Source organism: Odontesthes bonariensis, chromosome 3 (genome assembly GCF_027942865.1).
Source record: "Odontesthes bonariensis isolate fOdoBon6 chromosome 3, fOdoBon6.hap1, whole genome shotgun sequence".
Taxonomy (NCBI): Eukaryota; Metazoa; Chordata; class Actinopteri; order Atheriniformes; family Atherinopsidae; genus Odontesthes; species Odontesthes bonariensis.
In genome coordinates, this window is record NC_134508.1 from 11,858,628 (window position 1) to 11,886,008 (window position 27,381).

At 41.9% G+C, this 27,381-nt stretch overlaps 3 protein-coding genes across 3 annotated transcripts; all 3 read left to right on the forward strand.

The window, feature by feature from the left end:
- The first annotated feature begins 5,291 nt into the window (after positions 1-5,291).
- Positions 5,292-11,669, forward strand: LOC142376750 (N-acylethanolamine-hydrolyzing acid amidase-like). The gene is made up of 11 exons (XM_075460287.1): positions 5,292-5,511; positions 6,791-6,955; positions 7,041-7,164; positions 8,777-8,867; positions 8,947-9,032; positions 9,117-9,289; positions 9,370-9,432; positions 9,512-9,578; positions 9,677-9,705; positions 10,462-10,531; positions 10,646-11,669. Exons 1-11 carry the CDS (start codon positions 5,339-5,341, stop codon positions 10,670-10,672), a joined length of 1,068 nt encoding a protein of 355 aa, XP_075316402.1. The 5' UTR covers positions 5,292-5,338; the 3' UTR covers positions 10,673-11,669.
- A 3,036-nt stretch (positions 11,670-14,705) lies between these two features.
- On the forward strand, positions 14,706-19,308 carry LOC142377709 (dynein regulatory complex subunit 3-like). The gene is made up of 13 exons (XM_075462016.1): positions 14,706-14,808; positions 15,186-15,343; positions 15,437-15,553; positions 15,660-15,826; positions 15,936-16,082; positions 16,284-16,403; positions 16,485-16,597; positions 16,692-16,866; positions 17,003-17,134; positions 17,351-17,421; positions 18,048-18,171; positions 18,491-18,622; positions 18,746-19,308. Exons 2-13 carry the CDS (start codon positions 15,202-15,204, stop codon positions 18,839-18,841), a joined length of 1,536 nt encoding a protein of 511 aa, XP_075318131.1. The 5' UTR covers positions 14,706-14,808; positions 15,186-15,201; the 3' UTR covers positions 18,842-19,308.
- A 676-nt stretch (positions 19,309-19,984) lies between these two features.
- Positions 19,985-27,137, forward strand: LOC142376751 (ADP-ribosylation factor-like protein 8B-A). Its single transcript, XM_075460288.1, has 7 exons — positions 19,985-20,378; positions 22,978-23,058; positions 23,178-23,251; positions 23,388-23,481; positions 23,929-23,996; positions 24,247-24,317; positions 25,300-27,137. The coding sequence occupies exons 1-7, from the start codon at positions 20,256-20,258 to the stop codon at positions 25,347-25,349; spliced, it is 561 nt and encodes a 186-aa protein (XP_075316403.1). The 5' UTR covers positions 19,985-20,255; the 3' UTR covers positions 25,350-27,137.
- The last annotated feature ends 244 nt before the right edge of the window (positions 27,138-27,381 follow it).

A 27,381-nucleotide genomic window follows, 5' to 3' on the forward strand; every position in this document is an offset into this window, starting at 1 on the left:
TAGTTTCTGTTGCTTTGCCATCACCTTCATTCACTTCACCTGTTTTTCCCCTCAGCTGCACTCACTCACCTATCACTCAGTCAGTATTTAGTTTCCAGGTTTCCTCATTGTGTTTGCCAGATTCCACCCGTCAATATCCTTCATGCCACGCCAAGTAAAGCATGTCATGTCATGTCATGTCATGTCAAGTCAAGTTCTTAGTTTTTTCTCAGCCGTAGTGATGTTTTTGTTTTCTCACAGTTTAGTTATTGTCATCCGGCTCAGCTGCGCTTTGTGTTAACCTTGTTTTTTTTGGAATAATAAATCAAGTTTGCTTTTTGAAGTCCGCATCCGTGTCCTTTTACACCTCGTACCACCCAAACCTGACAGCATTCAGGTGTGTGCTGACACAATGTCAAGGAGGGAAGACACAAGCAATGCTCTTAGGGAAGGGTAGAAAGAGTGCTATCATGAGTCCATCATTCTACAGTGAAAACATTCAGGACAGTTGTCATGGATGTCCCAGCAAGTTCACCCCAAGGTCAGACGGTGCAATGCTCAGAGAAACTGTAAAAACACAAAGAGCTACATCTCAGACACCACGGGCCTCGGTTAGCATGTTAAATGTTAAAGTTCATGATGGTACAATAAGAAAAATATCGTCGCAGGGAGGAGAGAAAGGCGGCCTCTGATTGGTCAACTCTACATCCGCTCTACACTATGCGTATTTCCGGTTTGCTAACCGGCTAATGGTGACGCTAACCGTGCTAACCGTGACGATTCTTTCGCCTCTCTGCCAGCTCCAGTAGTAGCAATATTTCTTCTATTTCTAGATCGATCAGCTGCATCTCAATCAAAGTGTGCATTCGTCCAGTCGCCATTGTTGTTGACTGACCTCCGTAACCGGAAGAGAAACACGCCACCCACCACACCCACAATCCTAGCTTGTTCGGGATTGTCCCTCTTGCGTTGTGGCGTGGAATTAACATAGCGCAGACCGCGCTTCAAAATTGGGCATAAATCAAAAATAACTGCGTCGTGTCTGCGACAAGCTCACTGCGACACACTGCTGCGAGAGTATACACAGCCCTTTAGGTTTGTAAAGTTACATCTGAACAAACCACAAGACTTCTGGAACAATGTCCTTTGGACAGAGCAGACCAAAGTGGAGATGTTTGGTCATAATGCACAGCGGCATGTTTGGAGAAAACCAAACGCAGCATATCAGCACAAACACCTCACACCAACTGTCAAGGACGGTGGTGGAGGGCTGATGGTTTGGGCTCGTCATGCAGCCACAGGACCTGGGCACGTTGCAGTCATTGAGTCCACCATGAGTCTCCATATAACAAAATAGTCAAATGTGAGGCCATCTGTCCTACAGCTAAAGCTTGGCTGAAACTGGGTCATCAACAGGACAATGATCCCAAACACAGCAGCAGATCTACAGCAGAATGTCTGAGAAAGAAAAGAATCCAGTTGTTGCAATGATCCACTCAAAGTCCAGACCTCAACCTGATGGAGATGCCGCTGTGGAACTTTAAGAGAGCTGTGCTTAAATGAATCTTTGCAAACGTGGATGAACTAAAGCAACACTGGAAAGAGGTAATGGAAAAAAATTGCCCAAAACAATGTGAGCGAATGTTAAAGTCATCCAGAGAACAATTACTTCAAGTTATTGCTGATGAAGGTGGTTCTAGAAGCTATTGAATCATGAGATGGACTATTCAAACACCGCTTCTGCACTTTGGCTTGTGACCTATTTAAGAAATAATGGCAAGCTGTAATATGTCATGTGTTGTTATTCAACTGAGGTTGCTTTGACCTCATTTCAAGACCTGGTAGGGACCAAATACATTTATTTCAGAATGTCCAGAATCTGATACGTAAAACCCCCAAAACTGAAACCGGTTCCAGCTTGTACATTCAGGGCAGAGCCCTGACAGGTGGACGCAACTAGTTAAATCAAATGTGGGACGTTCCAGCTCACTCGTGTCACAGTGAAAACTTATGTAAAAGTGTTTTTTTCCTGAAAGGGTATTTCTAATTGAACGACGCAGGATGTGGTGTCTCTGGTGCCATGTTGCCTGAGGTGGTAACCTCAAATTGATTATGCAGACAAAGTGGCAATCACAAGATCAAATTTCTGAACCACGAAATTGTGTTGGTATTAAAAGAACGACTTTATCAGTGAGTTTTGAGGAATCAGTGAGGTCTTTTTTTTTCACCAAGACCTTCTGAGCGTGGACAGGGCTGTCATGGAGACCGGTGCTGACAACAGAGTGCACACTGTCAGCGAGGCAGCTGGGAGGGATGTGATGGCCGAGGGGCTGTTTTCTATAAATTTCTACAAATATACGGCCTTAAACGATATCTGACAATCACAGGCTTTCAGAAGAATATAAATCTGCCACTCTTGCAGATCACCATAAGAGCTTGCATGTATTTTATATTGGTGCTGTAATAAAGTAGATGTAAACTGATATTTACTGATAGTTAAGCTACTATAGTCCTAGACTGCTGGGGGGGGCTCATCTGTCACACCTTTCCTCACTTTACTACATATGATATTATGTACATGTGACATTATTGTGGTCATTAACTCAGGTTTCCCTGTTCCAACAGGTATCCTTTGAATGGTGTTACAGTGTTAGTTGTCCCCTCTTTTCTGTCTTCTCAAACCCCAGCTGGTGGAGGCGGATGGCCACCCTTCCTGAGTCTGGTTCTTCCAGAAGTTTCTTCCTGTTAAAAGGGAGTCGTTCCTTTCCATAGTCGCTCCTTTCAGGCACGCTCAGGACGGGAGATTGGACTGAAGACAAGTTTCGGTGCAATCTGTTGGTTTCCGTAGCTAGGAAATTGTTTTTGAATTGGCTCTATATGAATGAATTGGATTATTTTATAAATAATTATGATTACAATGAATTGAACTCCAATTGGCTTGAATTGAATTTAAGTGCCCTGAGATGACATTTGTTGTAATTTATTTGACGCTATATAAATGACACTGAATTGAATTGATATTGATATTCTTTAAAAGGTTGAACTTGAGGGCTTAAACACCTTTATTCCATCACTGTGGCAAAACTTAGGGGAATTTGTTTGTCCCTTTGTTCAAAAATGGACAGACTCAATTCCATAAACCTTGTTCGAGAGGGGGAGTATGGCCAATAGGAAGAGCCCATTAAATTCTGCTGTGGGTCTATTTGAAATGACAGGACATGAGGGTTAATGGAGGAATGGGTTCTCGCAAGTCGCAAGGACCTTTATGTTCTTTTCTGGGGGACCGAGAAGAAAGAAAATGTAGTCATCCCACCTCAAGTGATTTGAAGATGGACTCATGACCAGTCTGTGATTGATCAAGGTACTGGGTAAAATATTCTGCCACTCAATAGCTCTCGGCTCGTCTTTGAATTGAGGAGAAGGCTGCTCCACATGAAAGATTTGTGTTTCCATCTTTGTGGAATCAACACTATGAAGGATTTATAATCATACTGCTACACTTCTACAATTAAAAAAAAAAGCCATTAACAACTTGTTATCGTTTTCATAATCAGGAAACCTGATCAGTTGTATCAGTACGGAAGAGTACTAGGGCCAGGCATAAGAAAAAATATTTATATTGTGCCTGCCGAGATTAATATCAACATGTCGAGAATAAAGTTGAAAACTTCGACATGTTGACTTTAATCTCGACAGACAAAATGTTAATATTTTTTCTTATGCCTGGCCCTAATACTCTTCCGTATATCAGGACAGCAAAATGAGGGCTGAAAAAAATTATAATAAAAAAAAGAATAGGGCTCGGGCACACGCGTTGCATTCTGGGATATGGTCGCCATATTGGAGGCACAATCTCGTAAACAAACCCTGAGGCAAGACGGAGATCAAGGACCAAACAGTGAGAGAAAAGCGAGAGAAAAGCATGTTAAAATCGAAGAAAGGATGTGGGATATACCGGGATACATTACAGAAGGAAGCCAGAGATCGGTACATACAGAAGATTGGCGTTATAAACGGACTGGACCCTTATGAAATACCGAGCAAGGAATGGATTGTCGACGAAGATTTACTGCCTAAGTTCACCCTTTCGGACATAATTGCGTATATAGTATGTGGTGTCAGTGCTTATACTTTGCAACAGTTTCAATTATAATGACACTTTACACTTTTGTCATGTTACTCTACTTGTAAATAAAAAATGAAACACACACACTTGGCTGTATCTCAAAGCATATTTATTTCAGACGACTTCAACTTTGCACAACACTCCTGCTCATGGTGGTCAGAGTACAACATACAGACACAATCTTGTCAAAGAATGTTTTGTCTTCACCTTCGCATGGCAAAACTATGTTGATAGGTACTTTTGCTGACAAAAAGGTGTATTGTTTCTGACAGTTCCAATCGCCCTTTCCATGTGAATTTGGAGATGGGCAATTTTCCTTGTATTTTCCACATTAAATTAAGATTAAGATCAGATTTATTTTCATGTATACATGCATACACATGAAATTTGTCCTCCGTTTTTAACCCATTGAGACATCCCTTGCTTCCAACTGACAGTGTCCTCTTGTGAAGGCGGGGATCTTTACCTCAGCACACAAAAGTCTGTAACTTACCAGAATGAAAATGCAGAGAACACACTCTCATCGACACCGGGATTGAGTGGAAAGTTATGCTTGGTCGTCTTACAGCAGCGATCCATGCTAGTCGACGACGCTTTGTTATCTCGGACACTTGGTCTCCGTGGGTGCGCCTCCAAGCAGGAAACCGGTAAAAAGATAAACCATTTACGATTTCCCCCCCATTCCTGTCACGGCTTGCGCTATTGCACTCCACGACACAGCAACGTGCGACCATAGTGGCAAAGACAATGAGTAAAATAGATAAACCAACGAAGAAAGTTCCGAGACCAGACGGGAGTACGTCTGCGCGCAGTGGAAAACAATGTAAACAAAACAGTTCTGAGCCTCCAGTATGGCCGCCGCTCACGTAGTGACGTCACGTGCCCGAGCCCTATAAAATCATCGTACTAGTTGGGAGTCCAAATGAATTTTGCGACCAGCTCATTCTGCCACCGTTAGAAGTCTGCTGGACTTCCGGTCCGATTTTGTTCAACATAAAAGCCTGCCACTACAAACATCAGGAAATGCCCTAATTTTAACGAAAAACAGCAAACAATTATATGAACCAGTTAATGCCAGTGAACCCGCACCTGAAACCAAAGAGTTTTCGTAAAATGAGTATTATCCCTATTTTATGTTGAAAAAGGTCATTGCGGAAGCGTCAGTTTAGTTCTCTCCGGCATCAGCGCAGTCACCTTTTAGTCCTGACCGTTGTCAGGAGTGGAGCGCTCGAGATGGTGTGGACAGCGCTGCTGCTGCTGCTCGGACTCGCAGCCTCGTGCCGGGCACAGCAAGCCCCTCCCACGGTGAACATCAACCTGGACGAAGATCCAGCGGTGAGATGGAAGCCTCTTGTCAAAGTCTTTGACGTGGACTACTTAAGAAAAGCCGCCGCAGAAATCATTGAGTAAGTTTTTCTTATGCCGTGGTGGTTAATCATTTACCCGAAAGTCCCCCCACTTGCCGCGGAGAGGAGTTTAAACTGTGAACAAAGTGAAAAAAAGAGATCTTCTAGGATGCTAACTCGGTAAATTATCGTTGTTAAGCTAACACAAAACCAGTTTTTAGAGCTTTGATAGCCTGACTTTGGGTTCATGAGCACTTGTCTTGAGCAAAGGGCCCAGAAACTGTAATTCGCTAATGTATTACGCCATTAGTAATTATTGACACCACATTACTTATTACACGTTGTTAACTACATATTACATATATATATATTTTTTTTACTGCGGAGTTCTCGTCAGTACTAAACACTGCGTGTCAACACTGCTGATCATGCTGCGTGGTTTGACCTCAGCGGTGTGTAAAGTTTAAAGAACACTCTGGAAAATGACCGACACGGCTGCCTGTATCCATGCAAGCACTGCTCAGAAAAAAAAAAAAGAAGTTCTGCTTGACAGCAAATTCCCCTCGGATAAAAGTGAACTGCAATTGCGAAATGTTGGGTTTGAAAAGGGCTTTGGTGAAGTGATTCAACCCCGAAAAGCGCGTTTGGAACGCGTATGGATTTTTTTCTGTGCCATCAGAGTTTGAATACGAATTTCTAATATTGAATTTTTGCAGCATCAAAATCAGACTTTGAATTTGAAAAACCAACAGTGTAAAAAAAATCAACATCTAAAAAAAATTCCTCTTCAAAAAAATTCATTGGAAAAAAATTCAGTCTGGTTCTTTTTCCACTGAATTTTTTTAAGTTGAATTTTTTTTCCACTGAATTTTTTTTTAGACGTTGAATCTTTTTTTAGATGTTGAATTTTTTTTAGATGTTGATTATTTTTTTCCACTGAATTTTTTTTTAGATGTTGAATTTTTTTTAGAAATTGATTTTTTTTTACACTGATGGTTTTTCAATTTCAAAGTCAATATTAGAAATTCGTATTCAAACTCTGATGGCACAGAAAAACTTCCATACGCGTCCATGTCCACACCAGCCCTGCTGAAACTAAACTGGTGTCCCAAGCCACAAGTCGGGATTAAAATAAGTTGTTTTTTATTGTTTCTCTTTGTTCGACCTTTCGAAAACTTGTGTTTACATCAGTTATCTCGCCCAACAATTCCAAGCCCCAGCGACTTATCTTTTTTTGGTAATGAACTAAAAATGCCATTTTTGATGAGCCCTGAGTTGCTGTATCTATCTTTCACTATGTCTGTTGATAGTGACGGCCATGTTTTTCTTTTAATCCCAGCTCCACGGTTCCAAAATGGGTGCATCGTGCAATCATGCCAATTGTGAAATCCCTGGAAAAGTACATTCCTCAGCCTTACGCAGGCGAGATCCGCGGCCTGGCTTCATATTCGGGAGGAACCCTGTCTGATATCATCATTCTCAACTTTGCCTATGAAGTCACTGCGTACGTATCGTTTAAAGTCTACTTTAGGACCCACAGAGTGTAATCGAGTGTGCCATGCGTGCCAATCAACTGTGTTCATCTGCAGATTTTGCACAAGCATCTTAACCCAGGACAGAAATGGGAGCGTGTACCACGGCAGGAATCTCGATTATCCACATTCTGTTTTGAGGAATCTGACGGTGGACGTAGTTTTCTTCAAGAATGGAAAGGTGCGGCGTGTATTCCTGAAAATTCTTACAAAGTTGTTGTATTTCCTTAAAGTTTATACTGTATTTTGTCACCCTCTTTTCCTCACCTGTGCCGTCATCCCTGCACAGCTCTGGTTTTAGTCATGGTCCAAAAGGACTCTTTTCGGCCACTTTAGCTTTCAGTGCTGCGTCCCTCTGTCTCGGTGCAGCGCACGGCTTCGGACTGTGGAACTAAATTAAGCCATTGTCTGTGCTTTTTCACAAGTGCTTCCTTGTTCTTTATCGCTTTCATGCTTCCTCCTTTTTGTGATCAAATCTGTTGTCGCGGCGCCTTTACCGTTCACGCTAACTTCAAAGCAGTCGTTATTCCACATGCGTTTGCCGCCATCTGTGAGGACTGTTGGCTTTTTGAAGGCTGCACCGCGCCTGTCTGTGCGTCCTCCATCCTGCTCTCTGGTGGTCTTTTGTTCTTTCTGGGTGTCTAGACTCATTAGAGGCACACTTTTCTGTTCAAAAAGGTGGAGTTTTACTTCACGTGTTTGTTTAAAGTATAACCAGCCCTGAATGCTTAAATAGAAACTTTTCGGATAAACTGTCTTTTTTAAGCACATGGGATTACTATGACCTGGAAGGCTGAGAGCAGGCGCGTCATTTCCGCCGGGGACGGTGGGGACGCGTCCCCGTCTGACGAGCAGATTTGTCCCCACCACTTTAAAAAAGTAGAGAAAGTGCAAACGCCGCTTTTGCTAAAAACTATAATTTTATATCATGGCATTCTCCTAACCAAAGACTATTTGATCCGCTCTGCTTTCACTCTCCTTGTATGAATGCGTTTGCGATCAGCCCCCATTGCTGAATAGCAACTATGTTGAATCCGCTCCGCTCCCACACACTGCGTTTGCGGTCTGCAGTCTGTTACAGTGTAACGAGCGATGAAAGACCTCGCTGGTGTTGCAGGTGAAGATTCGTCAGTGTTTATGATGCATGCCAGGCGAGATAGACAATGAATGAAAACTTATTTCAAAGAGGGGTTGCTGCTCGTTCACTCTTGCCCGTCGTTTCATAGCCTGGCAATGTTTGAAAACTTTGTCAGGGTAAGGGCTGTTTGTAGCCAGGCTACGTCTCCTGATGCGCTCTTGCTTGGTCGAGGTTTGTCTGAGATTTGTTGGTGTGTCAAGGGCTGTGCAATAACCGAAATCGTGTCTAGTACTAAAATGCGGATTTTGAAATACGAATAGGGCCTACTCTTAAGTTTGTCCCAACCCAGATGTTTCCGACGGCCTAAACAAGACAGCGCATATGGTTTTTAACTTTTAATATGGGGACAATATCGCGTCAATACGCATCATCTAATGCAATGCCCATTATTTATCATGAAACCTCAATTCGGAAGTAATGGGCCTAGCTTGTACCCAGCACTTTTCAAACCTTACTCAGGTTTATGGTAATTGTCCCCCGCACTTCTGAAATCAAACTGACGCCCATGGCTGAGAGTGTCCACAGACTCATTACTAACAATAATTTGCAGAATCTAATGTGAGTAGTAAGTTCTTTCAGGTGCACAGTGGACGTTTGTGTATGTTTTGACATGAAGAGCAAAGTTTTAGCTCCTCGTTTACTCGCCCTTTTGCAGGTGGCGTACCGTGGAACTTCGTTCGCTGGCTACGTGGGCTTATGGACAGGACAGAGTCCTCACAAGTTTACCGTCTCTGGTGACGAGCGAGGTTAGACCTCTGCTGGCTGTAAAAAAAAGTTGCATGTCATAGTTTCTCGGCGTCTTCATGGTTGTTTCCACTCCATCAGGAACAGAGCACTGGTGGAACTGGTGGAAGAATGTTGTGTCTGCCGTCCTGTTCCACAGATCTCCGGTCAGCTGGCTGGTGCGGGAGGTGAGTTTCTTTTTTTGTTCGCGGAGCTTATTGTGATGGGAGAAACTGGGAAAGTAGGAAATAGATTGTGTGTGACTTGTGCAGACGCTGGAGGAAGCAGAGGACTTTCAGGATGCAGTCATGCGCCTGTCAAAAACCCCCATCATTACAGGGGTGTATTACATCGTGGGCGGGGTGCGAGCAGGCGAAGGCGTCGTTATCACCAGAGATGGAACGGGCCCCGTTGATATCTGGCCGCTGGATCCGTTAAATGGAGGGTAAGTAGAAGTTGGTGTGTGTGTGTGTGATATTACGTGAACTGAACAAACATTAAACAGTGTGCTTCTGACTGTTTTAGATGGTACAGAGTGGAGACGAACTTTGACCACTGGCTTCCTCCCCCACCGGCAGATCATCGAAGGCGAGTCACCTCACATGATGATCACTCATCCATAATGTTATGTTGCTGTTATAACACTGCGTGTGTGTTCGTCTCTTAGGGAAGTGGCAAACGAGGCACTAAATGCTACTGGTCAAGAACACATCAATGCGGATACACTTTATCAGGCAAGTATGGACAAGACCATCAGAGACAGAGATAAGCTGCATATTTCTGAACGTTACAGAGTGAAAGAATGAGAATATAACAGAGCCTCCTCCTGCAGGTTTTGTCGCTGCACCCGGTGTGTAATGGGTAAGGAGAAAGTTATCTGTTCTCTGAATTATGTTTCAACAAATCACATTACAGTTAATGTTGCCGAGGTGGGACAGTTTTACTTCCTCTCGTCCAACCTCAGCATTACTATCAACAGGCTTGTTTTACAGTACTGTGCTAAAGTCTTGAGCTGCCCCTCGTTGCGTTATATTTAGCTTCCAATCAGCCGGGATTTCGTGCAGTCTTTTAAAGTGGCAAGGCAACAACGACGAGGATCTGGCACTGAGCAAGCGAAGGAAAACCTGCCGTATAAATACTGAGGGAGAAAGAAGGTTTGGCAGTCCATAAATGAAATGATACAAAAACAAAACAGGAAGCGAGGAAACTGCAGTGTAAACAGATGACGAAAACTAAACTAAAATAGAGAACTTAGAAAAAAAACGAAACTCCCACTGAGACAAACCCCACGGACTATGGCGTGACCATTTTCAAAGGAATGTGGTTTCTTTTGTTTTTTTACACCAATAAACACTGACCTATGAAGCATTCGGGCATTAAAAAGGCGCCTAACTTAAGGGATGAGCCAGTGTTGACAAACTTTGCAACGACCCCATTTTGAATTATATCTTAAGGCTCTTTGGCTACTGGCAGCCTGTTGAAAAGACCTATTTCCTGTTTTACCAGCAACACGTAAAGAAATCCGGGGCGGCCCGAGACGTTTGCACAGTACTGCAGATCTGTGTATTTCATCCTGTTTGATTTGATTCTCTGTCTTCTGCCTGTAAAACCTCCCAGAATCACCATTTATACAACAGTAATGAGCGCGGCGTCGCCTGAAAAGTACACTACACTTGTCCGATCAAAGGTAACCCACACTGGATTTTAGATCCTTCCTTCAGGATGACAAGCAACGTTGTTGTTGATACCCCAAAGAAAATATCAGGTCTTCTCTCACTCAACTCCTCTGATATCTTTTAAGGGCTGCGCCCCCCCTCCACCCGAGTGACCTGACAGTCACGGAGTTGTGGCACAGACTGTGGGACTTCCTGTGGAGATCCTGTGCAGTTAGAAAATTGATGAGATTACGATGGAATACGACTCAAATCCTGTTTTCTTTTGAAAAAGGAAGATGGCGTCTCTAAAACAGCCATAATCCTGTAGCTCTTTCATCGACCCTCTGTGGATTTATAACACATAAACCCAGTGAGCTTCACACGTAAACATTTTGGGGGGGTGGAAAAGAAAAAGAGTGCAGTCATTTTAATTAGTTAACATACTGCACATCCACGTTTTATCATGTCAAGCCGACAACACCTGGAAAAAAATAAAAAAAATTGTTTGTGATGTTGACATTGTACTAATGAGAATGTCTGGCTCTGAGGATGCAAAGAGCCGAAACTCCTCAGGTGTTATTTTATCCCATTTTTCCTGCATTAACACGTGCATTATTAAGGGTTTGTCATTGCCTTTTCTTTTCTTTTTTTGCTCCAAAAATTCTTCCCCGCACTCTTATGCCGGGGAGGGCTACCCTCTTCTTACTCAGCCGTGTTTTGCTCACGTGTGCAGAAAGTGGTCCTGCGCTGAAGAACGCAGCAAATGTCCCTTAAAATCTCGGTGAACTTCCCTGCATTAATGCTGCCGTCCCAGAAGTGTGCACGATCCGAGAAAGATCCGGAGAGCCTGACTGGTCTGGCCCGCAGTACCGGTTTCCACTGTGCCACGGTCCATCCCAGATGCCTTCAAGCCCAGAGAAGTGGGCCCTGCCTCTGGACCGGGTTCACGCGGTTTTAAGTAGCATTTGTGAATAGAACTCTGTATTGTAGCGCTTGGCAACTGTTTCGTGCATTAATCCGTGCGGTTCTAGCAGCTTTTGATAAATGACGGTCTGAGTGTCCAGCTCAGGCTTGCTCCCTTGCACTTAACGCACTGAAATCGAACAGCTAAGGCTTTTATGGATCCTGCTTTTGTACTAAATCATGATTAAACTCACCTGTTTGAAATGATATTGTTACTTCTTCTGATTTGGGGTTTGACCATGTCTATAGACACACATGCACTCACATTTGTTACTGTAAGGCAAGGCAAGGCAATTTTATTTATAGAGCACAATTCGTACAGAAGGTAATTCAAAGTGCTTTGCAGCTACATAAAATCACAAGAAGGCAATAAAATCATTAAAAATAAATAAAAAATAAAAAACCCATAAAAAAATAATCATTCATTCATTCATTTAAAAGTGAAGAGTGCAGATAAAACACTTCCAGGTGTCATATGCACAGCTAAATAGAACTGTTTTCAGCCTGGATTTAAACATTGTCAGAGTTGAGGCCTGTCTCACATCTTCTGGAAGGCTGTTCCAGATGTTAGGAGCATAAAACTGAAACGCAGCCTCACCTTGTTTAGTCCGGACTCTGGGCACCAGCAGGAGACCCCTCCCTGAGGTTCTCAGAGCCCGAGTTGGTTCATATGGCTCTAACATGTCAGAGATGTACTTTGGCGCTTGACCATGAAGAGACTTGTACACAAGCAGAGCTGTTTTAAAGTCTATTCTCTGAGCGACAGGAAGCCAGTGCAGAGACCTGAGCACTGGACTAATATGGTCGTATTTCCTGGTTCTAGTCAGGACTCGAGCAGCAGTTCTGGATGTACTGCAGCTGTCTTACAGCCCGTTAAGAGCCCAGTGAGCAGGCCGTTACAGTTTAGGCACTTTTCCAGACTTAAGCTTTATATTGTTAGGAGCAGTCCCATATAATATCGAATAATAAAGAGCTAAACTGGTGTGAGACATTTTCTGCTGAATCATTCTATTTACATGGAAAGATTCAAATTTCACTGACTGTCTGAGTGAGACTTCCTCATTTTGACACAGAGCTGCATGATAGAAAATCGAAAATGAGATTCTGGTGAACCGAGCACATAGACGTGAGTAAGACATGTACAGCAGTACAACACCGCATCTGAAAAAGTTGGGATGCCGTGTAGAAGGCAGTGTTATTTCTTTACAGGACGTTTATTTACAGCTCACTCACTGATAGATATGTGTTCGTTCGGTTTGTATTTGGAATATATCCTAATATGTTAGGGTTTGCAGTTTTTTTTAAGTTCTCTTGGTTTTAGTTTATGAGGGATTTCTTTCATTTTATTCTTTGCATCGTAGTCTCTTTATTTTACTTGCTCATCAGTGTTTTGGTTTCGCTCTTCTCGGTGTCTTGATTTGGTCTCTGTCGTGTGTTTTGGATTTTTGTTTGAGATGTATTCTTTCTTTCTGTTGTCAGTTTGTCTTCAGTTCGTATTCTCTTTAGTTTCTGGTTGTTTTCAGTCTTCAGTATAGTTTCCCTCTGTTCCTGTCCTCACCCTGAAGGTCCTCGGTTGTCTTGGTCTTGTCCCTCTGTCTCTACTCATAAACCCTCAGAGTATTTATAGCCCCTCAGCTTCCCCACTCATTTGCCTGGTTTCCCCGTCTCCCTGTGTCTTCCCTGTTAGTTTTGGATTACCTTTCTGTCCCTCAGTGCCTCACATTGGTCTGAATGAAGACATTTTGGTTCAACATTAAGTTTTCCACCGGCCTGTCTGCCTTTGGGTCCACCGTGAACCTCCTTTACCTTCGGATCACAACACAGTCAGATGTTACAACTAAGATTTGTCATTTGAAATGATTTTGAATTTGATGGCAGCAACACGTTTTATTCCACTGTGTTGTATCAGCTCATCATCAGCATCATTCTAGGGGGGGGGGGGTTGGGAACTGCAAGTGTAGCTTTGAAAGTGAATTGTTTTTCCATCCTTGCTTGATTTCCAAAGAACTCGCCAGCCTTTCTGGAGTTTGCAAATGTATTTTTTGCCTTTGTGTGTTATTGTTTTATACGTTCTGTGGATATTTGGGCCGTAGGCGAGGAGACACTTTTGACAAACACAGTGAAATGGGAGATGCCCCCCCTCGCATCTGTTGAAAAAGCACCTGATGTGACTGAGGAAAATACCCTGCATTGAGCACACCGCATTAAGCTGCTTACAGCCCTACGTTATTCCAAATCAGGTAACATACTGAGTCCCTGCTTGTAGTGCATAGAGACAGACATCAGAAGACCACCCAGCTGGAACAACCTCAGTCATCTACATAATATTCCATGATAATGACTTATCTTGCTATTTATTTAGACTTAGCACTGATTTATTTTTAACAGCACAGTCAAACATGGGTCTGGTATAGAAGTTTTTCTGTGCCATCAGAGTTTGAATACGAATTTCTAATACTGAATTTTTACAGCATCAAAATCAGACTTTGAATTTGAAAAACCAACAGTGTAAAAAAAAAATATCAATTTCTAAAAACAAAAATCAGTGGAAAAAAATTCAACATCTAAAAATTCAGTGAAAAAAGAACCAGACTAAACATCCAGGAAAACAGGGAGAAGCAATCGATCCCTGTCTCAATTCATCCAACGGCAGCCAATCAAGTTACGCTCCATTGGACAGATCAGCTCAATAGATATTGAGTGATATCTGTTGCTCAATTTTACTAACACAAATGGCAAATAAAGTAAACTCGCTCACCGAAGCACCATCACCCGCGTTGGTGGACGTGACTGATCTGATTGATGAATACTATTGAACGGAACAAAATGGATCCTTCCATATGTTTGGGTGAAATCCAAAGTGAAATCAATTACAGTCATATTTAAGAACTAAAGCTGCCTTCAATAAACGTTTACAATAACAATACTTCATTCAAACATAACTTTTGAGTTCAAGCGGTTAATACATGAATAGTAATGCGCTAAATCAACGTCAACAATGATCTGGAGCTTATGGTGAATGTAACGCTTCACATTTCAAAGAAAACTGAGTAAACTGTGCGAATTCCTAGAGTTTGTAACTTGCTAGAATGTGATTTTATTTGTTCATTATTTTCATGAGGCAACCTCGACAAATAGGATTCTGTGGGATTGAAAGCTTATATTTACACAGTAGCTTGAGTGTTTTTGAACGCAGCTAAGGATCAACCTGCTGTTGCTATGTAACAGTAAGTAACCAACAGAGGGAAGACGTTACACGCTTACGCTTTTTAAGAACTATTTTACGTCCTTTTACAGATATTTTACAACAATAACTAGATTGTCCTGACATTTTCTGTTGTCAATAGTAAGTATGAACTTGAATTGACATTTACCTTACCGAATTAACCGCTTAATGCCTATTGTCGCATATATGCTACAAACCGTAGCCGGAGTAACCGTTGACTCCAAATTGACCAGGATGTTGTCGCAAATTTGCAACATACCAAAATTTCTATTTATTTTTTGTGCACAAGTGAAATTAATAATCTCGACATTATTTACCATCTACTTAAAGGCTAAAAGACACACAAAACATTTTTTTTATATATACAGCTATATAAATTCAGGCGGATACTGCCACTTAATCGTTAATTTGCAGCATCTTCAAATGTTCTTTTCTGTTTTTCTTAGTTTGCCATAATCTTTGAACGGTGATTGAATTGTTTCCCAGAGTGTCCCCAGAACCAGTGAAAGCAACATGGACTCAGTGCCCACCCACATGAATGAGAAGATGCTGCGGGAGGCTGTGATAAAGCAAGTCACTCAAGAAGAAATTCTGCGAATTGAAAAAAAGAAAATCCGCTTTAAAGAAGCTCTTGATTTACGCCTGGGATACAAAAGTGAGAAGAAATAATGAAATCGGCTGCTATTTGGTGCATGGATGATTATTGAGTGTAGTAATGTGAGAGGTGTTTTTTTTTTCTTCTTTATAGACATCCTGAAGATTGACCTCCTAACGGAATTCACATCTCTGGTCAAGCTTAATCTGAATAACAACCTCATACAGAAGATCCAGGGCCTGGGCAGTCTGGTTAATCTGAAGTGGCTTAGTAAGAATAACTTTTTCATTTTACATTTTGTTGCCGGCACTGGGAAAAGATGAGCCCTCAAAGTGTCGGTGGTAATGACAGTGACATTTTTGTATGTGTCTTTTAGATCTGTCATTTAACAGGATCGAGAAAATCGAGGGTCTGGAGTCTCTGCGCAAGCTTGAAGTGCTGGATCTGTCCTACAACAAAATCACTCTCATTGAGAACATGGATACACTCGAAAACCTCACTCATTTCCTCATTGCAAACAACCTCCTCAGCCAGTTGGACAATGTTAGAGCATTTTGTTATAGGAAATAAATGTAAAATATTGCATTTGTATTGTATAAACAGTATGTTATTGCAAAAAGGTAACTCAACCCAAATCTGATTTATTTCAAAGGTCCTTTACCTTAAGAGGTTTAAGAAATTATTCAAAGTCTACATGACGGGAAATCCTGTCTCCAAGGGGGACGATTACATATTGTTCATCGTTGCCCATTTTCCCGACTTGATGGGCCTAGACGACATGTTGATTAACAAAGAGACTGTAAGTGTAAATCATAGTGTATTGCAACATAAACCCAGCTGCAAATTAGCGTAGTCACATAACGTATATATACTCTCCTTTCTGTTAAAGCAGGATTTTCATCAAAAAACTCTTATCTAAAAGCATGTCTATCTCCGTATTTGTTGTGCCATGTTGATACTGAGTGCAATAACTAAACCGTGTATGTTCTTGCACGTACAGAGAGAGGAAGCGTTCACCAAATACCGAGACATCCTTGAGAAAATGAAGAATGAACAGCTGCAGAAACGACAAGTCTATATGGCTCAGCAAAGCTGTGAAGCTGAGCTAAAATTACACAAAGTATGGTAAAGCTGAGGTGGGTTATGGCAGTTTCTGAAGCTGACATATACTGTGTATTAACTAAGTTTTTCTCTGTTACAGGATGCCTTCGTGGAGTTCCTTAACGGGTCGTGTCTGTTTGACAGCATGTTTACAGATGATCCAGAGGCACAGAGACTACGTTGCGTTCTAGGGGTGGCTCCTCTGCTTCAAACATATCCTTTGTTTTCCCGGTTTCCTACTTCACATAAGTGTATTACTACACAAGGTGACCAAGAAAGTCCTTCAATTCCTTGACGTTGCACTTACATTTGAGGACCAAATGGTGGCGCTGTGCGTGCACTTATTTGACGTAGGCTTGGCAGAGCACAAACAAAGGGAGACGGAGCTGAATTCTTTCTTCAGCGGTCAGAGTGAGGGTGAGACACACTACAGGAAGAAAACATCTCAGGTGCTGGCAATGTTTGATGAGCAGCACGAAGAGGTAGGCAGAGAGGACCATTGTATTTTTCAAATGACCCGTTTGGATTGTTCTGTGGACATAAATACTTTACAGTCATTTGGTAAATATGGTCAGTGTGATTGCTAATATTAATCTCCTGTGTTTTCACTTTTTATAGAGCACAATGGAGTTAAAGCAGTTATCAGACCCACATGCATTTGAGGTCAAGGTCAACCAACATAATGATGAAATCACCCAGTTATATGAAAGCCTGTTGGCACTGGAATTTGAGCTGGACAGAAAGCTGGAGGTAAACATGCCACTTCTGAATCTTTGGCGGGTTAGAAAAACAAGTTTTGCATACAATAATATTTTGAGAATTGTATTATATTTTTCTAGATTCTATAGCTATAGAATTAATCATTCATTTTACTTTGATATTATGCTTCAGTTTTGCATTTATCGTCAGTGACGATAAACATCTGTTCTCCCTTTGCAACTTCTAAACAACTTCTGTTTATTTCAGGATAATATCAAAAAGCTTGACACCAGCATCTCGGACATGGTGGCCAACTTTAGCGAAACAGCACAGGGGATATATCCTTTTATCGTGTAGGTGTCTGCATTACAGCTATAAACCATTCCCAGGAGCACTGATTTATTACCATTCTAAATCAAATATTTTATTGGAGCAGGAGCCTATCCCAACTGTCATAGGGCGAGAGGCAGGCTATACCCTGGACTGGTCGCCAGTCTATAATAGACCACACAGAGACAAAGGAGACTAAACAACCATGCACACTCATACTCACTCCTAAGGTCAATTTAGACCATTTAAGCTGAAATGCCTGTTTTCTTTTTGGCGGTGGGAGGAAGCCGGAGTATCCTAAAAGAATCAACACGTGCAAAGGGAGAACATGCAGACCAGGAATCCTCTTGTTGTGAGGTGACCCAGCGTATGTTATATACATAGTTAATATGTTTGGGTTGTTTCTTGATGCAATACCAGGTTAAACGACCAGACAATCATGGTGAAAAAAAAAGTCTATTGGAAAAAAGTGTAATTTGCTCGCTTATCGACAAAACTACCACATTTTTTAATTCCCTGCTTTCTCACAATTGAATTTGAATGGGACACCATAAACATTCAAGCCAGCACCCTGTCTGTTATACCTTGTCTTTAATCCTGTCCCGTGTAGACGTCTTCTTTGACACTATCATACATTTGCTCAATGTCGAGATCTGGAGGATAATTACTATCAGAAGGTGCAAGAAATCGCTATTGCATTTCTGGAAAGAGTGGCCAAGGAAAACCTAGAGGAGGACATGCCACATGATGTGCTAATGGTCAGTATTTACCCTTTCAGATCAAACTGTCTGTACAGTTCAATATTTTTGCTACTTGTTATGTGGTTCGTTATATCTTTAGGCTAACCCTTTAACCAGATTTATTTGTGTAGTGCCTTTTTGCAACAAGGCAAAAAGAGCACTTTACTTTAGCCGCAAGGGCATTCGCACAGTCTATAAAAGAATCACTTGACAAAATAAGAGCACATACTTGATTATTTGCAAAAAATCTCTAGTAATTCCCTCGTTGTCTGTCTCAGAGATATCTAAGCCTGATTACCGCAGTATACACCATGAGATTTTATGTTTGTATGCCTAGCTGTTTACAGACAAAAACGCAGTGATGGATACTTTGGCCACCAGCCATGACAGCCGCCTACTCAGGATCAGTGACCGAGAAAATCAGTTGGTTACACGTGTCAGTAACTGGAAAGTGTCCCTCATCAAAGAGGTAGAGAACTGAAGATACTTCGAGTCAAACTGTCAGATTTATAATTATGTATGGATGACAAAGTTCTCCTCATTCTCGCACAGTTTTGTTATTTTTGTTTTTTGTCTTTATGGGTTGTTACAGATCCAAGAAAAGGGATTTCAGCAAAACCGTATGCGCATCTCAGACATAAAGAGATATGTGGACCATTTGAGGAGGCAGCTGAACGTCGTGCTGTAGCTTTATCAGTAAAACAAATTCAAGTGTGTGCAAGTAAAATATCTGTCTTTTACAATTTTGCAGATTTTTATCATATGTAGTAAAAAAATAATAATAATTTTTGAATGATAACATTTTATTCCCAAAAACTTGGGAAAATTCCATTCATTTCAGCCTGTTTTAATGTATTAATTTACTGGTAAAATAATAATGGCTTCTATAAACAGCACTGAGCCTATGCTATCCAAACACCCCAAAATAAAAATCTTTATCTCCACATTGTCAACAAAATGTGTCTAGAGTTTTTAACCTGACTTTATTCAATGATAAGATTTTGATTCTAGAAATGTTGGCATCTCCAGAAATACTCAGATGACTAGGATGATCTGAGACACACGCGGTGTGCACGGAGGGGAGGGGCTGTGTGTGTGTGTGTGTGTGTGTGTGTGTGTGTGTTGGCACGTGTAATATCAAACCTGAGTGATTTTTGGCATAGGTTAGGCTAAGTTCTTTGCCTCTCTCTGAGATATGACGTAGGATTCTCAAAATTACCATGTCTGAGAGCAGGAAAATAAAAACAATAAGTATTTGGAAAGACTATAACTTATTTTTGTAACTCGCATTTACTTGTGTAATTTTTTTCTTCCCTTTTTTCTCTCTTCTTTTCTAACAGTTTTCTATCGTTGTATTTTTTTTAACTATGTTCTTTCATTTTATGTCCTTTGTTCATTACTGTACATACTTGAACCTACTAACACCTTATTTTATTTTATATGTCACCACTAACACCATATTTGATTCTATTTATTTTATTACCGTAAAAAACTGCACCTTACATCCTTCCCTTTTTTTACATTACTTATATATTTTTATATATTTTTTATATTCTTTTTGGTGGCTTTAAATTTCGTTATACCACGTATAATGACAATAAAGGCATTCTGATTCTGTAAACTATTTCTTTCATGACTACTGTTACTGTGATATTGTGAAGATAAATAAAGTTTATTAAAAAAAAATTAAAAAAAAGAGCAGGAAACGTCAACTTTCATCCAACTAATTTTTGTGATTTCTATAAAAGTATTCACTTGGAAGCGCGTGCTTGTTGGTTGCAGAACATATGAGGATGAAGCTGAGAGAAAGTTGAGAATACATGTAAAGAAAGTTGTAGCAACAGTGAAGATCTGACAGACCGGACACATGAGGCAGGCCCAACTAGCTCCAGACGATGGTAGCAGTGCAACGTTTTGGATGCAAAGTACTGTCGGTGTCCAAAGAAGAAGAAGAAGAAGAGAAGGAAGGAGGAGAAGGAAAATAAGCCACACTTGTGAGCGGATCACATGATATGACAAAGCAGCTAGCCGCTTCCTGTGCAGACTGCTAGCCAGCTCCCATCCAGACGGCCACAGAGACTGCGACTTCTGTGAAATCCAAGATGCTGGCCCTCATAAACAGACTGTTAGACTGGTTCAGGTCGCTCTTTTGGAAGGAGGAGATGGAACTCACATTAGTGGGTCTTCAGTACTCTGGAAAAACTACATTTGTCAATGTGATTGCTGTAAGTAGAGCTGATGTTAGCAAAGACGCACAGTCAGTGTGGGCCCAGGCTACTGCCTGGGTGAGGTTGTGGACGAAGGTTTCTGTTTTTTTTTTGTTTTTTTTTAACAAGAACTGTCTGCCACGGCATACATTGCATGTTGTACTAATAGCCGATAAACGTCTCTGCACTGAACGGTAGTTTAGCTTGGACGGAAATAACTAAACCTGCCACAGTGGTGCGCGTGCAATGGTTTCACACAGCTGTTGTTTGGCTAGCTGGGATGACGAAGTTCTTGTTATGACTCTGCGTTTATTTATGAAACCGGTCATGTGAATGGACTCGTTGGAGCTTTTTAATAGGTCCCAGGAGTGTCAGCACGAGCAGTATGTCGACAGCACGGGCGCGTGGTTAGTTTTGAAAACAGTCTTGTATCGTCTACGTCATGCGGCACCGCAGCTGTGTGGTGTTGTCGGTTATCTCGTGGACCAGCTAAGTAATGTAAATGGATATCTTTTGGTTTATTTTCCTTTTTATTTTTTTAGCTAAGTTAGGTGTTGTCAGTGTCGCCATTGGCACCCTGTGAGACACTGACAGTTGTTTTCAGTGGTCCGGTCTTTCACAGCCCTTGTGTGGATGTGGCATAAGTGGGAAAGTTGATTTATGTTGTTGTTGGCCATACCTCTATGCGGAAGAAGTGGCCTATCAGTTCTAGGCCACGGCACTTTTAAAGAAACCTCTTTTATTTCTTTCTTCTTCTTGCTTAGTGGCAGTTGTGTCAAATGATCTGTTTTAATAACCAATGCTACCCTTCCCTTTACTCTGGGCCCAGTCTAGATGTGACCTACACTCCAAACGCATTAACAAAAGGATGTAACCTCTAAAACACATTACAGTTACATTTGCAGCACATTGCATTGTGTTCTAGCATCTTAACAGTGTGACTAATGCTTCCAACATGGCGCATTAATGATGTTAGCTGATTCATGCTTTCATCTCCAACAGACTTGACTACTGTAACGGTCTTCTGACTGGACTTCCCCAAAAGAGTCTCAAACAGCTGCAGCTCATTCAGAACGCTGCAGCCCGAGTTTTAACCAGAACAAAGAGATCAGATCACATCACCCCAGTTCTCAAGTCTTTACATCGGCTCCCGGTCAGATACAGAATAGATTTTAAAGTTCTGCTACTCGTCTACAAATCACGGAATGGTTTAGTAGAGTATATGCTAATAAAGTATAAACCCAGCAGAGCTCTGAGATCTGCTGACTCAGGTCAGATAGTGGAGCCCAGAGTTCAAACTAGACACGGTGAAGCAGCTTTTAGCTGTTATGCTGCACACAACTGGAACAAACTACCAGCAGAACTGAAATCAGCCCCAACTGTAAGAACTTTTAAATCCAGGTTAAAAACATTTCTCTTTCGGTGTGCTTATGGTTGAGTTTATATTTTTCTTTTTCCCCTCTTCTTTGATTGCTTTTAACTGTGTTTTAATTTTTATTCTATTTTTTTTTCTCTTTAAAATGCTTGTTTTTATGCTGCTTTATGCTGTTCTTTTAAATGCCTTGTTTTTTATGTAAAGCACATTGAGTTGCCTGTGGTATGAAATGCGCTTTATAAATAAAGATGCCTTGCCTCTCCTTGCCTAGAAGGGACCTTCTGACAAAGCTATTCACACTTTTAATTTTTTCTTATTCTTAGAGCTTCCCCTTTGGTTCTAAAGTAATAACAAAACAATCTAATCAAAGACTGTTTACACCTTTAGAACCGAACAGCTTTGGCACATACATCCGACAACAGAACAGGCACGTCGGCTTTAATGGTCAATTTCACCAGCGGTGATGGAAGGAACCGGTGTAACGCAGATGTTTTCCGGAGGCTTCCGTCTGCCCAAACTCCGCCAAATACATCGAAACCCATGGGACATTCGTCGGATAGACAGACGGCGACCCTAAGAGCTTTTTAGGGCAAAAGAGGTTGAATGTCTTTGACCAGCTGAGATACTCGGCTCATCTCGCTCGGTCTGAGCTGCGTTTGGCGTCTTTTGAAGATTAAAGGAAAAGAAGGGGAGACTCCACAAAAAGTAAAGGCCTGAGAGCATCACCAGGGAAGATACAGAGCGTTTGCTCCGCAGATGTCTGTCGCTCCAGGCCTCCGGTCATTGACTTCTAAGGCTTGTCAGCAAATGTATTGATTTTGTCCCCCTTATTGATGTCAGCATGTTAAGATTACGGCACACTGTAGCCCCTTGAAGAAAGCTTCCATGATTGTATTTCACATTGAATGTACTTTCACTCAGATCAGGGAAAAGCTCAACATGTGAAGCATTTAGAATTCTAAGGACCCAGACTGCATGACGACGCATTGATGCAATCATCTTATCATGATTCGTGGAGTAAAAGGGCAAACGTTCCAACTCGGTGTGTGTGTGTGTGTGTGTGGTGTGGGGGGCATTAAATTGTAAACTAATCATTTCTTAATCTACTCAAGCAGATATGTTTCACATCCACAATGTTTCTCATGTGGCTTTCGGGTCAGATGAAGCCGTGCTGACTCTAGTGACGTAGCATGCAACATTTGCTAATATGCTGCCCTTTTGTCCTGCTTTTTCCTCGTGCAGTCGGGACAGTTCAGTGAAGACATGATCCCCACAGTCGGTTTCAACATGCGAAAGGTCACCAAAGGCAATGTGACAATAAAGGTGAGCCAATATATGATGGCATATCTGTGATATGCTCCTGGCTACTTTCGCCGACATCCTTTTAGCGCCGCGTATCGCCGAGTGTTCTGCGTCCCTGACCGTGTGCTTTCTTCACTCAGATCTGGGACATTGGGGGACAGCCTCGCTTCAGAAGCATGTGGGAGCGCTACTGTAGAGGAGTCAACGCTATTGTGTAAGTGTGTTGACGTCACGTTACGTTTGTGGCTGGATATATTGATTGTTTGCCAATGCTTTCTTTTCTTTGATGTGTTTCCGTTTTGGTCTGACCCTTTAACGTCAGTTTTTTTTTCTTTCCTCTCCCTTTATAGTTACATGGTGGATGCGGCAGACCGAGACAAAGTAGAAGCTTCCAGAAACGAACTGCACAACCTTTTAGAAAAACCACAACTACAAGGAATTCCCGTAAGCGTGATTGTTTTGGAGCATGAGCCGATGGTTTTTACGGCATTCACTTTATGGGGATTTTTGAGGCCCGAGCGACTCTGGCCACAAGCAGGGACTAAACTACCAATTAGTTGTGACTAAGGCTTGATGACTTTGCACTTGGTGGTCATTCAGTGGTCATTCAACCCTGAGCAATGAGTTTATTTTTTTTACTTTTAATGATCAGCCAGGATTATTGGCTTTTACAGTGTCTGACGTGCTTAATCAATATCCTTCTTCCTGCTGCGATCTGACACCACACACAGGCAGTTTGTTATGTCCTAACTGTAAGGGATTCAGGGTGAGGCCGGTGGCTGATGGATATCGCACTGCGATCAAACCGTTTAAAGGATAACACTGATGCATGGCCGCTGGATATTGATCGGCACTTTCTTCTTTTTTTTTTCTCCCCCTCTTCATTTGCAGGTTCTAGTCCTCGGCAACAAACGAGACTTGACCGACGCACTCGATGAGAAGCAGCTCATTGAAAAAATGTGAGGAATACTACCTTCATATTAAACCTTGTGTTGATTAGAAATGAAGCAGCCTCCCAGACTTAAGTAGTGCCTGATTGGAATAATAATGGGTTCACACATTGTGCCCAAAAGAATGTGGACAGGGGTACCCATGTATTTTGAATTGGCAGCATTATCTAAAAAGTCGCTGATTGTAATGGCGGCATGTCCAGAGAGTAGTTTTTTGCATTATTCCAGTTCCCACTCTGCTTTTTTACCCCTTTTACAGGAACCTTTCTGCCATTCAAGACCGAGAGATCTGCTGCTACTCTGTCTCCTGCAAAGAGAAAGACAACATAGGTAAATATCTGACAGATGTTTTGTTGATAAGACTGTTTGGGTTGGCCGGGCTCACTCTTTTCAGTAACAGCATTTAAAGTAGGGATGCACAGAACTCTCTCCAGTCTTCTTTCTGAGAATTATCGCTGACAAGCACACAGAGAAGAATTGAAGATGTAACTGTGTGATTGTAGTAAAACACTATAAATCATTTTGACATTTCCTCTAAAACTGCAGCAGGTCACAGGCCCGGAAATCTAAAAACGGAGCACTCTGGGTTACCCGCTCAGAGATTATTATTATTTTTTTTTTTGTACAAATAAAATCCAGCTGAAAAGGAATCGGGGTCATATTCCCTTTATGCACCAGATTAGAGGTCCTTAACCTTTTTCTCTTTATTACACATCTCAAATTATAAATGTGCATCAGATAACAGGGGAAAAAAACAACAGTTTTTTTCTTTTCTCAACCAGTCTGCTTCCCTTAAAATCAAGTGCAGTGTCTGTGATCAGAGAGTGCAGCTTTATTTCAAGGAGTTAAACTATATTGCTATTATTCCTCCCTTTTTCTTTTTTGCACATGAGTTATTCATGAGGACTATTGGTGGGTGAACAAAGTCACTATTAGAGTGGAAAAAAAACAAACCAGGAAGTTTAGTGTGCTTTCAGTTGGAGTGCAGTCCTCCATTTGCTCGTGCGTGGATTCTCAGTACGGGGAGGGACAAATTTGACGATGTTTTCCGAATGTGTAGTGCAGACACATAGTTGCCTTAAACATTTATGATTCAGAGCAAATTCACATCACCCACAAGACGACAAGATGACTGCAGAGCTCTGCGGTAAACTGAGCGAACAGAGGACTCCTCTGGGCGGAATGAAACGCCTGTCTGCAGCTTAAATGACACGACATCCAGCCTCCTGCGCATTAAGTGTTTATTTGAGTGAATATTTGAACCTGCTGAGGTCCTAAAAACAGTTTTAATATGTCCCCCTTCAACCTGCAGATATCACACTGCAGTGGCTCATCCAGCATTCAAAGTCACGGAGAAGCTGAAGGCCTCCCCTCGCGCCCCCTCCGCTGGTCGCAGCTCTGGCCTCAGCCCCCGCAGCCCCCCTTGTTCACGGGTCCTCGACAGTCATCCCTTCCACTGCCTCTGTGAAGTAATCCAGCTCTCTGCTCACTTCCTGCACCACCCAGTACACTACCATAGATGCGTAGCTCTCTGTACAGCACTACCGCCGCCCTAAACCATCTGGAGTCTCACTACTGTGCTTGAGGGGTGGATTGTCCATATTCTTCATGCCTTATCACTAGCCATTACAGACATGCTCTGCATCTGTGTACATCATGGAGGAGGTATCTTTTTTTTTTTTAAATGGTTTCCAGGAATCCTATGGGCTTTGCCGTGTTCTTTGACTACAGCAGGACGGAGCTCCTCCAATCCTACGATCGAACATGTCTCCTGTCAACATTTGGCGTTTGTGACATTGTGTGATTGTAGTTTTGAACAGTTATTTGCCAAAAAAAGACGACGGTTGCTTTTGCTAATGCCATTAAGTTCCTGATAATCTCTCTAGCAATGTAGCCTGAATTTTATTTGCTGGCGTTAATGAAAGTATCTTCATCAAGTGACTTGAACTCCGGTTTACACATGACTCAAAATATGAAATCAAGGTAAGGTTTCTGAGTGGCTGCTCTGTCAGAGGCAAACGCACAAACAAACAAAAAAAGTCCTACGCAAAATTTTAAGTGCCTTCGGCTATGATAGTGTCCCAATCAGACAATTATTGCCCAATGCAATTTTTAACCCACTATTATCCATAAACACTGCGTACAGACACTGCGTAGATCCCTTGATTACACTTAAAACCACTTGTCGACAATCTCATTTTATGTTTTGTAATCACATGAACGCATTACGAGTGCTGTGCCGAGGATGAAGAATGCAGTAATGATGAATGTATGAGGAAAAGTTACATAATGTTTGGTTGTCGGGTAATTTAATGCTGTCTTCACTTGTAGCTTTGAAACGTGAGCTAACTTTTGCTTGCAGCTCTCAGGTTATTAAAGGATATCTTAAAGAAGAAAAGAGTCCGAACACCGTTCAGGGGGCGGCCCGGAGCCTGCCTCGTGCGTTTTATTTGTTGGGGTTGGACAACAGAAAGCCGGCGTTAGTCACCATGACTGAGCAGAAGGAGAACAGAGGACAGTCCGTTGCAGTGAAGCGTTGGATGGATTGTTGAGGCCGTCCACCCTTTGCCGCACCGCTGTCTGAATCCTGATGTGTTTTTGTGAAAGCCTCAGCAGTCCAAGAGCAACACGGTCTCCTCTGAAAACGACGGCTTAATTGACATTTCATCTCATTGATGAGACAATGATTTCTGATGAGTTCAACCACTGATCTGCTCGCCTGGCTGATGCATCTCAGATGTTTTTTGTTTTTTTCTCTTTTGGGTGTCCCTGGACCCCTCTCCCTTCTACGTGGCTTCTGCATTTCACCGTAGTGAATTCCCCACGATTCCACCGCTCCTGGTTTTCTCACATGTTGGTCTGTGTCTGTTAATGATCGTCTCCATGTTGATTGTTGGGACCACAGCAGCAGTGAGGGGGTGTTTTAGGTCGGGTGACGGTCGTGCGAGTCATTCTGCAGATGAAGCTTTTGTTACCTGTGTAATAATATATCCAACTTGCAATTTCTATGTGCATGTGCTCAGCTTATTCACATTCAATTGCAGACTTTGTAAATAAGACGCTAGCATTTTTATTCGATCAAATGCTCCCGTAGATGTCATGCATTCTCCTCCCAGTGATTGCGAATAAATTTGTTTTTATTTTTAAGGATTTCAAATCTGTGCGGTCTTTTGTGTGTAATCGTCAGTTTGGTCTTCCGCCGCTAGATGGAAGCAGAGGACTTTGGGAAGATGATGGTAAGGCAAGGACGTCCAGTTTGAGTCTGTTTTTTTTTTTTGGTGCAACATGACCGTGCTCTCTTCTTTTCTGTGGAATAACTACTGGAACACAAGGTTGTGTGGAGTTCCGCAGATGTCTTGAGATGTATAATTGCACGCTTCCCACATGATTGGGG